Source organism: Ovis aries, chromosome 7 (assembly GCF_016772045.2).
Source record: "Ovis aries strain OAR_USU_Benz2616 breed Rambouillet chromosome 7, ARS-UI_Ramb_v3.0, whole genome shotgun sequence".
NCBI classification, from domain to species: Eukaryota; Metazoa; Chordata; class Mammalia; order Artiodactyla; family Bovidae; genus Ovis; species Ovis aries.
Genome location: NC_056060.1, coordinates 89,960,519 through 89,976,607, shown reverse-complemented (window position 1 = coordinate 89,976,607; position 16,089 = coordinate 89,960,519). Strand labels below are relative to the sequence as shown.

The 16,089-nt window shown below is 37.2% G+C and overlaps 1 protein-coding gene across 19 annotated transcripts in view; it reads left to right on the top strand.

Annotated features, from left to right (window-relative positions):
• CEP128 (centrosomal protein 128) overlaps nucleotides 1-15,244 on the top strand; it is a 455,060-nt gene extending 439,816 nt beyond the window's left edge. For all 19 annotated transcript variants that reach the window (XM_042252808.2, XM_060418456.1, XM_060418450.1 and 16 more), the window contains 2 exons: nucleotides 7,527-7,635; nucleotides 14,093-15,244. In XM_042252808.2, the coding sequence (XP_042108742.1) occupies nucleotides 7,527-7,635; nucleotides 14,093-14,220 (237 nt within the window). In that variant the 3' untranslated portion in view covers nucleotides 14,221-15,244. The remainder of the gene's footprint in view (nucleotides 1-7,526; nucleotides 7,636-14,092) is intronic.
• The last annotated feature ends 845 nt before the right edge of the window (nucleotides 15,245-16,089 follow it).

The window sequence follows — 16,089 nt, the reverse complement described above, 5'->3', positions numbered from 1 at the left end:
ATGAAGTTGACCTTTTCCAGTCCTGTGGCCATGGCTGAGTTTTCCACATTTGCAGCACTTTCACAGCATCATCTTTTAGGTTTTGAAATAGCTCAGCTGGATTTCCGTCACCTCCGCTAACTTTGTTTGTAGTGATGCTTCCTAAGGCCCACTTGACTTTCCATTCCAGGATGTCTGGCTCTAGGTGAGTGATAATGCCAGTTAATTGTTTTGTTAGTTTGTAGTAAATATATCATAACATACTTATCCAAACAATCCTTGTTTCCTTTTAAACAGTCGCTTTCAGGGAATAAACATTGGTTCCAGGAACCATCATTATAAAATATCTTTGCATCTCTCCCTTTGTTTCTTAAGTCAGTGACACATTTTTTTGAGAATATTTGTTTATGGGATATTTTTACCCACTGTGAATATGTTTGGTTTTTGAAAATGGGTTAAAATCATATAGAGCCAAGTCTGAAATGGGTAAAACACACACACACACACACACACACACAACAAAAGCGGAGTATACTCCTTTTGTTTTTAGTGAGTCACTAAGAATATTAAATTTTTACACCATAAAATAGCAATTGAATATAGGTAAATGTATCAAATGGCCCTATCCAACACAGTGTTTTTCATGAGTTTGTTCCTCTGTGGCTGAATGTGGCTTCATGTTTATTGTATTATGATTTAATTTTGGAAAAGATGGTTTGCGTAGTTAGATGTTCTAATTGTTCAGTGGTTCTGCTTGGGTAGATTAGAATTTCAAAATGTCAGTGCTGAGAAATCTTAGGAGATGGTCTTGCCCAGCTCGGTCATTTTCTTCCATGAAGAAACTGAGAATGTGAGAGTGACAGGCTCCTACTTCCGACTTCCACAGAGCAGACTTTCAAGAATATGATCATTATTGAGTTCCTTATTGCATATGGCACTGTCCTGAACTGTGCAAACTAGGATAGGTAGGTGGAAATACAGAAAGAGGTGATCAGAGCCCCACCCTCATGGAAGTTAAAAGCTATATAATGGCAGTCATGCAGATTGAGTTATGGAAGGCTAACTTGAAGTAAACTGTCCAGTTAGAACTTTCAAATAGGAATAAAGTTTACTGAGGAAGAGGTTAAGCTTTTTCAAGCACTAATGGAGAACTGGGAATTAAAAGTGGGGAACAAACAGAGGAAGAGTGCATTGTTAGGCTAGAGACAAATTCAAGAAAACATTTCTGCCACAGATTCAGAACACATAAGTGTCTTTTCCTTTTCTCTAGGGGCAGAGTTGGATAAATTAAAATTTTTTAAAAAATTAAATGCAGCATTTGTCTTATAAACTTTGGACTTACAATATTTCTGTGAGAAAAATACTTGGTGGGCATCATTAAATATTAATCATTAGAGATCAGTTTAGCAAAAAGATTTAGTCGGGTTGGAACAACTTTTAAGAAACCAATTACAATGTGTGTTATGAAAGAGAAGTGGAAGAAACCCAGGGAAAATATTAGAAATTGCAAGTTCCTTCACCCAGTGGAATTTTTGCAGGGAATTATGGCTAAATAGCTTGTTGAGGCTTAAGACAGTAATAAAAATAGGTCCCTGTGCTAAGGATGTAAGAGTTGGCAAAAAGCAAAAGCTTGCAAAGAATCTTCCTTTTTAACCAATATTTCCTTCTTAATATATAAATATTTAATTAAAAAAGGTAGAAATTAGAAATAGCCATCTTATGGTGACCCTGTAAACTTTACTTGCATAGAAAGTCCACAAATTAAATAAAAATTTATAATTGGAGGATTTGAAGATATTGTTCTCATATTCTGACATGTTGATTTGTTCAAAAGGATCATGAAATATTTTTCTTTTAGGGTGTTCTTCTAGGGATCATTTCATTATTTATTTCTAGGTAACCCTGGGGATTCTGGCAATCTTTTGAAGATATGTAAAATATTGAAACTTAAAGACATACAGCTGACCCTTGGACACCTCAGGAGTTAAGGGCACTGACCCTCAGTGCACTTGAAAATCCATTTGTAAATTGTAGTTAGCCCTCTGCATCCAAGGTATTATTCCTCATTCTTAGATTCAACCAACAGTAAATCATATCGTACTACAGTATATACTATTGCAAAAAAAAAAAGTCTGTGTGTAAGTGGACACACGCAGTTCAAACGTGTTGTTCAAGGGTCAACTGTTCATTCAGTCCCAGCTGTATGCCAACAGCTACTTCAGAATGAGCTGACATGGGGTAACTCGAGCCAAAACCATAGATCTGACTATTATGTTCAGATGTGAAATTCTAAAGGCCTCGGGGAGTTGGAAGATGCACAGATAGAAAGGAGAGTTATGTTCTTAATCAGTGCTGGAAATCTTTACTTAATCATGCTTTCTATATAAAATGTGAAAGAGAAAAGCATAATAAAAGGTTTCCCACTAAAAAGATGCTTAGATGATTTTGGGCCAATAAGAGAAAGGAGAACTCAAGGGAAAGCAGACACACTCATATTTGCCCACTGATGCTTGGACTGAGAAAGACAGTGAGAAAGGACAAGAGTGGAGGTGTAGATCTGGGCATCTTGCTGAATGAACCAGCCGGTGTAATGACAGCCTCAGAGTGTGCCTCCCAGAGGAAGGAGGAAGTCCACAAGGGCCGTCAAATCCTATTCATTCTTGCCAAGGTAGGGTTTTAAATTTCTGAAAGAAAACCAACTGGCATCAAAGCATAGATTATATCTTTTCTATTTACAGAAAAAGGACCTCTTATATTTTTAATGATGCAACCAGCTTCTTGCCATATCACAGTTAAAAATATGGCACAATTTGGAAAATGCAGAAAAATATTGAAAAGAAAATAAATAGCAAATATTTCTTAAAACCTATTTACTTAATTTAAAGGTGTATGTTTCCCAATTCTTACTTATAAATACCTTTTTACATTGAAATCATTATTTGTTGACAGTTTTATTTCCTCTTTATTTTATACTTTATATATAAAAATGAATTATATAATATATGAATTTTCTCTATGATCATCATTATTATCATTATGGTTATGCCATAGTTTATTTCCTAATCTCATGTTGTTGAAAACTTAAGGTTAATTTCAGCTTTTTTTCTACTGTAATGAATTGATTAATATCCTGGTATAAAAATCTTTGTCCATATCTTGAATTTATTAACCTAATCTAGATGCCTAGAAGTAGAAGTACTGGATGACACATTTTAAGGCTGTTTATTTATACCCATTTTGTCTAAGTTATCTGATTTATTGGCAGAGTTGTTCATATTTCCTAATTACCTTCTTAATGTCTATAGGCATAATAGTATATCCTCCTTTCATTCTACATATATCTTCCCTCTTTTTTCCCTAATCAGTCTCTGAAGAGATTTTTAGATTTTATTGCTCTTTAGAAAAAAACAAAAAACCCACTATGGGTTTCATATTTTCACTGTTTTTCTGCTTTCTATTTAATTGACCTTTGCTCTTAATTATTTCCCTCCTTTTACTTAATTTATGCTTAATTTGCTGTTCATGTTCTAGTTTCTTAAAGTGGAAACTTGGATTATCAATTTGAGACTTCTTCTTTTGTAATATACACATTTTAATGTTATACATATCCCTCCAAATACACTTTTAATGCCTTCTCACAAACTCTGATAAATTGTGCTTTTATTTTCATACAAGTAAATTTTTTTTTAATTTTTCTTTTGATCTCTACTCATGAGTTAAGTAGAAGTATGTTCTTTAATTTCTAAATACTTGAGGATTTTCAGATATCCATCTGTTGTTGATTTCCCTGTGGTCAGACAGCATCTTCTGTATAATTTCAGTCATCTTAAATTTGTTGAGATTTGTTTTGCCACCAAGCATATAGTGTATTTTGCAGAATGTTGGATGTGCACTTGAAAAAATACTTGTAATCAGCTGTTTTGGGATAGAGTATTCTATAAATACCAATTAGGTCTAGTTGGCCAGTAGCATTGTTCAACTCAATTCTTTATCTAAATGTTTCTTGAGAGAGTTATTGAGTTAAATGAGTTGCTGAGAGAGGAATGTCGAAATATCTGACTATAATTATGTGTGTGCTTGTGCTCAGTCGTGTTGACTCAGTGGCCCTGTGGACTGTAGCCCGCCAGGCTCCTCCGTCCATGGGATTTTCCAGGCAAGAATACTGGAGTGGGGTGCCATTTCCTTCTCCAAGGAGTCTTCTGAGCCCAGGAATCGAACCTATGTCCCTTGCCTCTCCTGTACTGCAAGCAGATTCTTTATTGCTTAGCCACAGAGGAAGCCCAATAACTATAATTATAGATTTGCCTACTTTTTCCTTATAGTTCTACTGGTTTTGCTTCATGTATTTTGACACTGGGTTAATGTATACATACAATTTAGCACTGTTATCCCTTTTCTTTCCATTTTTTTTTTTTACTTATTCAACAACTCATATTTCTATTTTTGTATGTAGAAAATGAGGAAGTTAGTACAGCTGACCCTTGAACAACATGGGTTTCAACTGCGTATGTCTGCTTACATGCAGATTTTTATCAATAGTAAATACTGCAGTACTACACAGTCTGCAGTTGATTGAATTCATAGATGCAAACTGTGGATACAGAGGGCCAACTACAGGTTATATAAGGATTTTTGACTGTACAGAGAATTAACACCCCTAACCCCTGTGTTGTTCAAGGGTCAATGGTATAGCATTTCCTTTCCAGCAAACCTATAATGAATGACTTCCAGTTTCTTATGAAATTCTCATGATTAATGAAAACTGTCTATCACTTGTTTAAAACCTCTGGCTTTCATCTTAAATGAAACTGAGCTTCCTTTTGGTACATGAAAATGATGCTCTTAAGTCATTTTAGGATTATGTTCATGCATTTAGCTCAGAATAAATGGATTTTTATAAATGTGTGTGTGTGTATGCATGCATATGTGAAGTGAAAGTCGCTCAATCGTGGTTGACTCTTTTGCACCCCCATGGACTATACAGTCCATGGAATTCTCTGGATCAGAATACTGGAGTGGGTAGCCATTTCCTTCTCCAGGGGATCTTTCTAACCTAGGGATTGAACCCAGATCTCCTGTGTTATAGGCAGTTTCTTTACCAGCTGAGCCACCAGGGAAGCCCCAAAATACTGGAGTGGGTAGCCTACCCCATCTCCAGGGTATCTTCCTGACCCAAGAGTTGAACTGGGGTCTCCTGCATTGCAGGGGGATTCTTTACCAGCTGAGCTACCAGGGAAACCCATGCATGCATATATATATATATACACACACATGTATATATATATATATATATATATATATATATATACACACATACACACCCATATTTAGTCTTTTAACCTTTCTTTTGCATTTCATACATATAAATGTGACAAAGAAATAAAATATAAACTTGGTACATAGTGCAGAAAACGACAGCTAAGTCATCAGATAGTCATGCATGCTACGTGAGGCCTTACTGCATGTGAGTTTTGAGGAACCTGTCTGGGCCACCTCATTTCAGGTCAGTCCCTCAGCCACGTCCGGCTCTTCGCGACCCCATGAACTGCCTGCAGTCGCTTCATCCAGTGTCTTTGGCACCATTCTCAGTCCCTTTGTCTCCCTTGACCCCACAGTCATCCCCAGTTCCTGTCTTTTAACTGGTATTCCCACTTCTATGTTTGTGGTACTCCAGCCTGTTTTCCACAGAGGCCAGAATAATCTTTGAGAAATACACATCAAAACATATCATTCCTCTCCTCAAAACCGTTGATTACCTTCTTATTGTACCTAAGGAAAAAAATCCGCAGGCCAAATCCCACCTCTGGATCTCACTGCAGTCACTTCCTCAGGCTCAGTGTGCCTAAGCCATGGGCTTTCCCTCAGTTCTTCAAACACACCGAACTCTTTCTTACCTCAGCACCTGCACGTGAGTCTAGAACACTGCTCTCTCACCACCTCACTGGGACCCCTCACCTCCTACTTTTTCCATCCTCCACCTATGAGTTCTCATCTGGCTGATTCATTGATTTGTACTCAGCACTCAAGTATCGCCTTCAATATCATCTCCAGAGGTAACTTCTCTGGACCTCAAATCTAAATGTAGTTCTTCCTATTATTTACTCTTCTTCTTATAGTTCTTACCAGAGTTTTTAACTGAATTGTGTTATGTATAGTTTAATGTTTTTCTCTTCTGCCATCCTGAAGCTTTCAGGATCATTTACACTGATATTTTATATTTGCTCTTTGACCAGCACATAGTAGGTGCCAAATAAGTCATTATTGAATGAATGAATGAGTATGAGGAAGAAAAATGAAGTGTAGCAAATAATTAGAAAACATTTAAGAGGGAAAATATGCAATTTTTACTATTTATCAATGAAAGGTATATTAAAGCATCTGTTTTCTCACCCATTTAGCTAGTAAAATTATTCAAAGATACAATTCCCTTTTCAGCTAAGATTTGAGGAAAAGGAAAATTTCATATAATCCACAAGGGTTCATGTTTGTTTATGTATTAAATATTATTGAATGAGTAACAATATTTATAATCATGGAAAGCAGTCTAGGTAAATGTATTTAAAATCATCAAATTGTTTTTATTGACACAGTATTTCCACCCAAGAATTTGTCATAAAGAATATTGCTAAACATGGGAAAGTTTATATATTTAAATATATTTTTCACAGTGTTATTTATAGGAGTAAAATATTGAAAAACCACCTAAATGCCCAGAAAAGTAATACCTGAGTAAAGCAAAGTATATTCACTAGATAGTATATGAGTGGGGGGCGGGGGGAGTGAAAGTGTTAGTCAATCATATTCAGCTGTTTGCAAACCGTGTTCTTCTGTCCATGGAATTCTCCAGACAAGAATACTGGAGTGGGTTGCCATTTCCTTCTTGAGGGGATCTTCCTGACCCGGGGACCATACCTAAGTCTCCAGCATTGCAGGCAAATTCTGTACCATCTGAGCCACCAGGGTAGCCCCTTAAGTGAGTAACATAAGCTAAAGGTAGAAGTAACATAAGCTGAACACAATGATTTTCTAAAACTTTATGTTAGTGCTACTGTTGTTGTTGTTTAGTTGCTAAGTCATGTCTGACTCTTTTGTGACCCCATGGACTGTAGCTCACCAGGCTCCTCTGTCCACGGGATTTCCCAGGCAAGAATACTGGAATAGGTTGCCATTTCCTTCTCCAGGAGATCTGTCTGACCCAGGGATCAAACCCTTGTCTCCTGAATTGACAGGCAGATTCTTTACCACTGAGTCACCAGGGAAGCCCATTTATATTATTAAATATAAATAAATGAAGAAAGCAGAGTTTTACAGTAAAATTTACAAATCTTATCCGCAGGGGGAAAAGAAGTCTGGAAAGAAATATGTCATACTGTTATGGCTTTAGGTGATTTCCTTCTCTGTCTCTTTATATGGATTATAATATTAAATTATGATATAACATAGCTTGTATCTTGAGATTCAGTTTTATTTTCAGTACATTTAAGTGAATCCTGAGCCTTACATATTGCAATGATTTGAACTGAAATGCCCGTGCTCTCTTTTTTTAGGATGACAGAAACTTTGCTGAAAGCTCCCATGCTTATGGGTTAGATCAGTCATCTTGTTGGCAGGATCACAGTCGCTTCCTGTCTAGTCCACGATTTTCCCACTTGAACTGTAAGTAATGATGCCCAGTACTAGCTTTTAAATTGGACTTAAGAAAATTCAGTTCATGGAAAGATTAAAGTGAAAGACCAGAACATGATAGTAATATTCATGTTGTAATTTTGAAAAAGTTTTCATTGTGAATCATACAAATAATGCCCAAGTACATTTATAAAATTAACCAACTTACTAAAAATATATGGAATCCCTTCTTTTTAGACTTTACACTTCTCACAAAAACTTAAAACTAAATCACCAAATTTTAATTAAGCAATTTTTTTTTGGCATGGAGATTGCTAGTAACTGTGGATGAGTGAGTAAGGAAGTTAGATTGTATTGAAATAAAATCCAAGTCTTCAAAAAGTAGAAAAACTATTCAGAAATATCTAATTTTGTACGAAGAATAAGGATATGAAAACGACTATTGTGTAGGTTTCACTCTATGAATAATACACTGTAGATATTAATAAAAGGTTATAACGTTAACAAAGTGTGAGTCTGTTGACCCAGAATACCTTCTCCCACCACTCATATTTCACCTTGGATGCAGTGTCCTTTAAAAAACCCTTTAGAACTCATGGTTTTAAGTATGGTTGCTGTTATGAGTCAGAGAAGGCAATGGCACCCCACTCCAGCACTCTTGCCTGGAAAATCCCATGGATGGAGGAGCCTGGTAGGCTGCAGTCCATGGGGTCGCTAGGAGTCGGACACGACTGAGCGACTTCACTTTCGCTTTTCACTTTCATGCATTGGAGAAGGAAATGGCAACCCACGCTAGTGTTCTTGCCTGGAGAATCCCAGGGACGGGGGAGCCTGGTGGGCTGCCGTCTCTGGGGTCACACAGAGTTGGACACGACTGAAGCGACTTAGCAGCAGCAGCAGCAGCTGTTATGAGTGCTCACAATGCATTACAAATTTCCTTTGAAACCTTTCTTGGAATAATTATGGAATTATTTGCTATTCAAGTAACATTTTATTTGCTGATTCTTCTCTTCACCCAAGAGTGAACTCCATGATAGGAGTGATGTTTATACACCACTGTCTCCTCAGCATCCTATATGAAACTTGGCACATAATAAATGCTCAGTTAATGTAAGATGAATGAGTATATGAATATTTTTATTTCAAGTCCACTTTTATCCAAGCCATTTGGGATTCAAATGTTAATAGATTCTTATTTAGATCATCATTTAGCTCTTCAGTTTCCCATGGACATAGAGTTTGTACATTCAGTTGGGCAATGCTGTCATTTTAAAAAGCTAGGTTTCTATAAAATAAAATATCAAAATTAGCCACTAAGAAGTAGACCAAATAGAAAATAATAACTCATTTTTTCTGATTTATATTAATGGATTCATTGAATAAATATTTATCAGTTTCTGACAAATGGTTTGGCTTCCATTATATCATGATTAATTTTATTCCAACAGCTAAGCATTTTCCCTTTCCTGCCCCAACCATTTTGCCAAGTGATTTTATATATTTTCATAAACCCTCTGCTATTCTCATCTGGCAGTCACCCTTCAATTTGGATCATATCTCAGGTTGGTTCTGGTACCTCAGAATATGATATATATGTAGTTATACAAAATTATTATTTTTCATATTAAGCAATGGAAAAATTTCCTCAGATCTGTTTGATGTATGAAAACATGGAAGAGGAAGAGGGTGGGGACCGAGCACCAAAACCCAACATGGTACCCCATCCATGAAGACATCCAAGAGCCTGGAAATAAGCAGCACCAGGATGTGGGCACAGAGGGCTTTGTTCTACTGGCATTTAATTTTGCCTTTATAACTTGCAGAAATCTCCTTAGAAAGGTTCCTCCTTAGAAAGGCTTCTAGAAAGGTTCCTTTGAAGACATTATTAAGGGGAAAACATCAAAATTTTTAGAATTTTATTTAATATTATGACAGGCAGTAGAAGAAACTGTATTTGGCTTTTCACTCAGTAGCATTTCATGACTAACACTGGTCATTTCCTAAGATGTAGCACTCACAGGCTGCTGTAGGCTTCTATATAAATACACTGACACAGAAAATCAGGTAAGAATAAGAAAAAATATCATTGAGAACATTATTTGGATAAGAAAATACTTTATTAGTCTATATTATATAATCTGAGAAATTTAGCTTAAAAAGTAAACCCTTTTATTAATTTATTATTTATACATAACCATATATTTTGCTGTTCTTCTTTTTAACAAGTTTTATGATTTTCCTCCCATACCTACCTCCCCCATGTTTTTAAGGATACTTTAAAAAGTTTAATCATAGGTACCTATTGTTACTCATTTTAGGTGATTTAGTAAACATTTCTAGAAATAACATTGATTCTAATTTACTTTTCTGATGAACTTTGAATTTTCTGTATGTTTTTCATGATGGCTTTTGGAATTGAATTATGATCGCCCTAAATACTTCTCCATTTTTTGTGGTACACACAATTTCAGTTTAGTTATAGAAATTGTCCTGTCGTGAACATTTTCTTGACACTACAAAATTAAAAAGGAGATTTGTCAAAATCAACAAAGAGAAAAATGGAGCCTGCAGTAAGCTGATAATGCAGGGAACAGAAGACATCTTAAAAATATCATGAATGCCCTCATAGATATGAGGAGATAGTGCATCCAGTAAAAATAAGAGCAAGATGCTATGAAAAAGGAGCACGAGCCAGGAGGTCTTGGAAATTTTAAATATGATAAACTAGAAAGGTGGGAAACAACAAAGTTGAGAAACCTCAAAGAAAGCAGAAGATAAGGAAAAAGGGCAATAGAAGAGATAAGCTATTCTGAAAAACCAATATAGGAAGGACAGACCGTGATTAGTGAGAGTCCTGGAAAGAGAGAATAAAGAAAACAAAACAAAGGCCAGAAGTGGGCAGATGACACAGCCCACCAATAAATGGCTATTGCACAGTTGTCACCCTGAGGTTTTTTTCTTCCCCTTCCTCCTATATGGTGGATGCCCATGTTCCTTTGGTCACCCCCGGCCTTCCTCTGATGCTTTCAGTTCTTTTTTGGGAGCACATCCAAGAAAGGGAGGTAAATATTTTCATTTTCATATCTGAGAATGAGTTTCTTCCATTCACACTTGACTGAGACTTTGGCTGGCTATAAAATTCTCGGTTAAAAAAGACTTTCCTTCTGAAGTCATCACACAATTATCTTCCAAAATCTAGTGTTGCTGTTGAAAAACCTTCTATCTTTTCCATTTGACTCCCATTCCTCTGGCATGATCGTTTTCACCATTGCTATCCCCCTGCACCCCGGGCCGGCAACTTTTAGGATTGTCTCTTTAACCTCCATGAGTTTTGTGATGGTATGTCTCCCCATGAGTCTTGTTTCACTGAATTTTTTACCTATATGCTGTGGGTTTTTTTAAATCTGGACATTCATATTCTTCAATTCTCTCATAGGGAAGGAAGAAACAAAAGATTCTACCAGGAAAAGCTTTAGGAAATAAATTTTTTTTAAAAGCTGGATAGATTATTGGATTCACTTGAGCACTGAGGAAAACTACTAGTAGGCACATGACAGGTCTAATTGAGCTATTAGAAACAATTGAGGATGGTTATGGAGAAAGAGTAAAAAAAAAAAAAAAAAACACAGGTCAGTTAATAACTCCAGGAAAAAAATGAAAAGAAACGGTGTCAGAGTAGTCCTATTAGGTTTGTATGAGCCATATTTATAGTCAATGTAAATACTCACTACTGACATAACTGGAAGTCCAGACGTAACTACACAGGGAGGATGGGGTGAAGGGAAGTGGACGGGTGTGGATACGTCTAAAAATGATAACTCAGAAAATAGCAATATAAGCTGCTTTTTCTTTCAAAAATTGAAGTAAATACGGAAAATAAAGCTAAAAGAGTTGATTGTGGTTGACTCCCGGGAGCAAGTGTGTGGGGTTGGGAGGGATAGGGCAAGAGGCCGCAGTCTTTCTGTGTAGTCCTTTGGTGCTGTTTGATATGTGTATATATGGAAACTCTGGCTAAAAAGGAATCTTATAAAAATAAAATGCTACTAACTCCAGCTTTTATGTCTGACTAGCATGTGCTGGATTTTGTTGTTAACTTCTGAATGCACCATGAAAGCTATCGGGGAAGGGGGCGGTTAGAGCAGCTGGCCTGCGTGAAGACAAGGCGGGTAACTGAGGTGCTGAGGTTGACGCGAGTTTCTGAGCCCGCGGAACAGGCTCCTTCTGACTCAGGTTGGGATTTGCCCTGGATGAGGCTCTTTTGTCTGTGCTGAAGACGCTAACACGCTCATCCTGCTGACTTCGGTGCCCCATCAAAACTGTGACCCAACAAAAGCGCAGAATCACTGACCACGGAAAAAAACAAAGGAAATGGGAAAATACTGCATAATTTGTGGTCTCTGAAATGACCCAGCCTTAATGGAAGTTTGTTTTCAGTAGTAATTTATGTCAGCTTTGTGTAGTTCAGGTCAATTCAAGAAAAGGTAGATGCTTCCCTGCCAGGAAGACAGAGAGAAATGTATAAATTGTAAGTTTATACAACCACTGGAAATAGGAACACAGAAATCCATTATTTAAAGCCATGATTACTACCAAATTTATCCTGGCTGGCTGGAAGCTATGGCCGTGATTCAGGACACTCTTTTAGAAGGCTTGGATTCCATTACCTGTAGCCTGTAGACAGTGGGGGCTTAGTGAGGGAGACTCATAATGCCAGCTTTGGAAACTGTCATTTTTACTTTTTTATAAGTAGTGACTGGGTCTCCATGTATAGCTCCTTGTAGGCTAAAGGACACAATTTCTGGACAGGGCTTTCACTCCCAGGGCCCAGACCAGACTGGATTTGAGTGAAGTCTGGAGCAAACCGATGACTTCTCCACATCTCGAGTGCTTTGAAATTCAAATGCTAAATGTTGGTGGAGTTGGTATCTATAAACTCAATTTTAAACATAAATGCAGATTTCAATTTTTCTATAATTCTAGCATTGTTGTAAATAATGTTTATTTAAATGAATATTGGCTCAGAGGTTAAAGCATCTGCCTCCAATGCGGGAGACCCGGGTTCGATCCCTGGGTCGGGAAGATTCCCTGGAGAAGGAAATGGCAATCCACTCCAGTATTCTTGCCTGGAGAATCCCATGGACGGAGAAGCCTAGTAGGTTACAGTCCACGGGGTCGCAAAGAGTCGTACACAACTGAGCGACTTCACCATACCACCATAAATGAATATATAAATAAATAATCCCAGAAAGAAAGGACTGTGGTATTTCATGGGGTTACTTTAGGAGTTGTAAGTGAATCTTAACATATTAATTTAACTCGAAATTCTTAGAAAAGAAAATCAATGAAAGTTAATAAAAAAACTTTTCTTTTCACTTGCTTACTTCAGATCATGCTGCTCTAAAAAGAAAAGTTCATGTAGTTAATATGTGTTAAAGGTGAAATGATAGAACGTACTTGGACCAGGACTTTATATTAGTGGTTAGGAGGTTATACCTGAGCTGAAACCTGAATGGCAAGAAGAACCAGCTGAGTTAAAATTGGGTGGGACGCATCTTCCTGGTCCAGGGGCAGAACTGGAAAGACCTCAGAGGGAGAAAAAGAGGAAGAAGAATAAGTGAGGGAGAGTGATTGGGGGAGAGCGCGGCAGGACATGAGGTCCCGCGGCAGCCTTTTCAGCCACCATCAGATGTGCAGATTTTATTCTGATTTCACTGGGAGGCCGTGGCGGGTGGGGAGGGAAAGGATCACGCGGCAGAGTGACATAGTCTGATGAACATTTTAGAAAGGTAATTCCGGTGTGTGGAAAACGGGGCAAGATGAAAACAGGAGAGAAAATGGTGTTCTGGGCTGGGGTGATGGTATTAATAATAGAGATGGTGCGAAGCAGAAGGACTCGGGTGAAATGGAGGGCAGACTCCTTGGAACTTACCCTTAAATGGGACGGGCCCAGCGAGCAGGCCACGGGAAGGAAGGAACCAAAGTTTCAGAAACTGGGTGGATGAGTCTATCATTTTCTAAGATGATGAAGCGCAAGGGATAGGCAGGCAGCAGAGATGAAGAAACCAAGTGGGAGGACTGACCGATATATTCGGATATAGGCATCTGGAGCTCAGAGAGAGGTAAGAGGTGGTAGAAAAACAAACCTAGATTCCACATCTAGTCTCAGTTTCCTTTTGTGTAAAACAGAGGTTTCTATAAAAAGGAATCCCTTCAGATTTCTTCTTCTAAAAGTCTGTGTGCTTTAATGTCACTATATACTGATCAACACCCGCCTTCTACCCTCACTCTTTAAGTCCAAAACAAATGACATGAATATGTGGGGTTCTTTTTTAATATAGTAAATATTTTATTCCTCAATGAAAGATTTGATAGTCCATGTAAAGCTTACAGAAAACTAGTAAGCAAATGCAGTGATTACTTATAGCTTTGTCAAGCCAGGGATTATATTCATCCAGGTGTATTTTTCTCTTTTCTCTTACCCTGCCAGCATTTACTCAAAGAACAGTTGCTCCAGACTCACCTTCAATCAAGGAAGATGCCCCAAGTTTACTGATGGATGGAAGAAGTCCACAACCCAGAAAGGAGGAATACGAAAGCAAAAACAGCAAAATGTAATTAGTTACTTTACCTGAGTGTTTTACAAATAATAGTATATGTATCCTTGCCACAGTTTGGCCCAGATAATCTAGCAGACATGTCTGCAGCTTCTGCTCTTCAGCATTGCCAAACACTGACTGAAAGACAGTGCAGCTGGTCTTTGTGGATGATATAAGTTAAACCAATCCAAATAATATCAGCTCGTGAATGACATACAGCTAACTTACTGGCAACTTACACCAGCAGAGAAAGAAGAATATTTTTCACCTTGCATTTTCCATTTTCAGGTGTAGTCAGTCACATTCTTCTGACCAAAATTTGGATTTATAATTGAGGTCTTTCAAAAATGACTGGCTGAAAAAGAGGAAAATGAGTTCTCCTTGAGGCAGAAGTTGCCGGCACTTTGAATTCAGGGAGCATTTGTATACAAGTGATTTTATTTTGATGCTTTCTCCCTCATAAATTATCATGTGTTATAACATGTCATGGAGATATGCATATATAATATTAGACAGTCCACTTTATAAACGCTCAGGATTGTTAACATCTATCATCTCAGCAGTCTGTTACTACATGCAGTATCTTAAAATTATTTCTAATCATCCATTTTTGTAACAATGAAGAATTTACAAATGAAATCTGAATTGTTAGAGTTATAAAGAATTTATAGCATATTTTATTTATTTGTCTTTTTGTGGCCAAATATCCCACTGTGATCACTCCGGTCATATCCTGGACCTTCTTTGGTTTACTCTGACCAGAATCATAGCGCCAAACTCCTGTGTCCATGAGATTTACTTTCCAAGAGTTCTAGTATAATCTGTTACTATCTGTCTGAATTCTTTGAGTATCTTAAGAGTCTTTCTCAACATCAAAGTGTTTTTAAGAACCTATTCTCTTTACATGCTGATTTACCAGTGAAGAAAGATGTTTATTAAATGCTAAATAAGAGTAAATAGCCAGGAACTAAATCCCACTGGGTCATGATGGAAAGATTCTGAACAGAGACAAGGACAATAAAGCAGTGTCTTCATAATGTGCATTACATTTTGTGTTTGTTAAAATCTACTTGCTGTTTAGAGCTCTCACATTTTGTAAAGATGTTTCTTGTTCTACTCAAGATATGTTTTCCTAATTTACCGTATTTAAATGTGCAGAAGAAATGGAATTCTCCACGAACTCAAATGCAACAGTTACCTCAGAAGACAGAATGTTTTACTTCACAATTTACCAGTACAACGTATACAACCTCTGATAATGCAGCCATGCATTTTATCATTTGTTCATTCCAAAAACCTTTTGCTGAGTTGTTGCTTTAGGCTAATCACGGGGTTACAAAGGAAAACGAGACCCAAAAACAGGTGTGCATGTCCCAAACTTTATTTGGCATTAGGAGTTACATGAAAAAGGAGTGATGTGCTCATGCTGGCTGGAGAAATTCTGGAATAGGCACCACTAAGCAGGCTTGGTTTGGTTGTGTCTAACCTTAACCTTGAGACTTGGAGCTGCTAATGTGCTAACGAGCACCAGAGGCTTCAGTGCAAGTGGAATTATTACTCTTTGGTAATAATCTGGGATATTGAGAAATTATGTCAGTATTTTCATTGCTGTTTTAACTAATACCATATTTATCTACATGGATCTAAATGACTGGGAAGAAAACAAGGGAGAAATTAACAGGTTTTACTTAAATCCTACAGGTAGATGTTAGATAGCTTTTCATTTACTGCATTATTAGGAACTTCATGTGGTCCATTCTCTTTAATAGAAACTGATCTAAAACATTATTAGCTTTTCGTGGGGGGCGGGGGGAAGCATTATTAGCATTTTTTTAAAAATCTGTGGTCATTAAAAAAAGTTACATCAGGCCAGTTAAGCCTGAAAAGT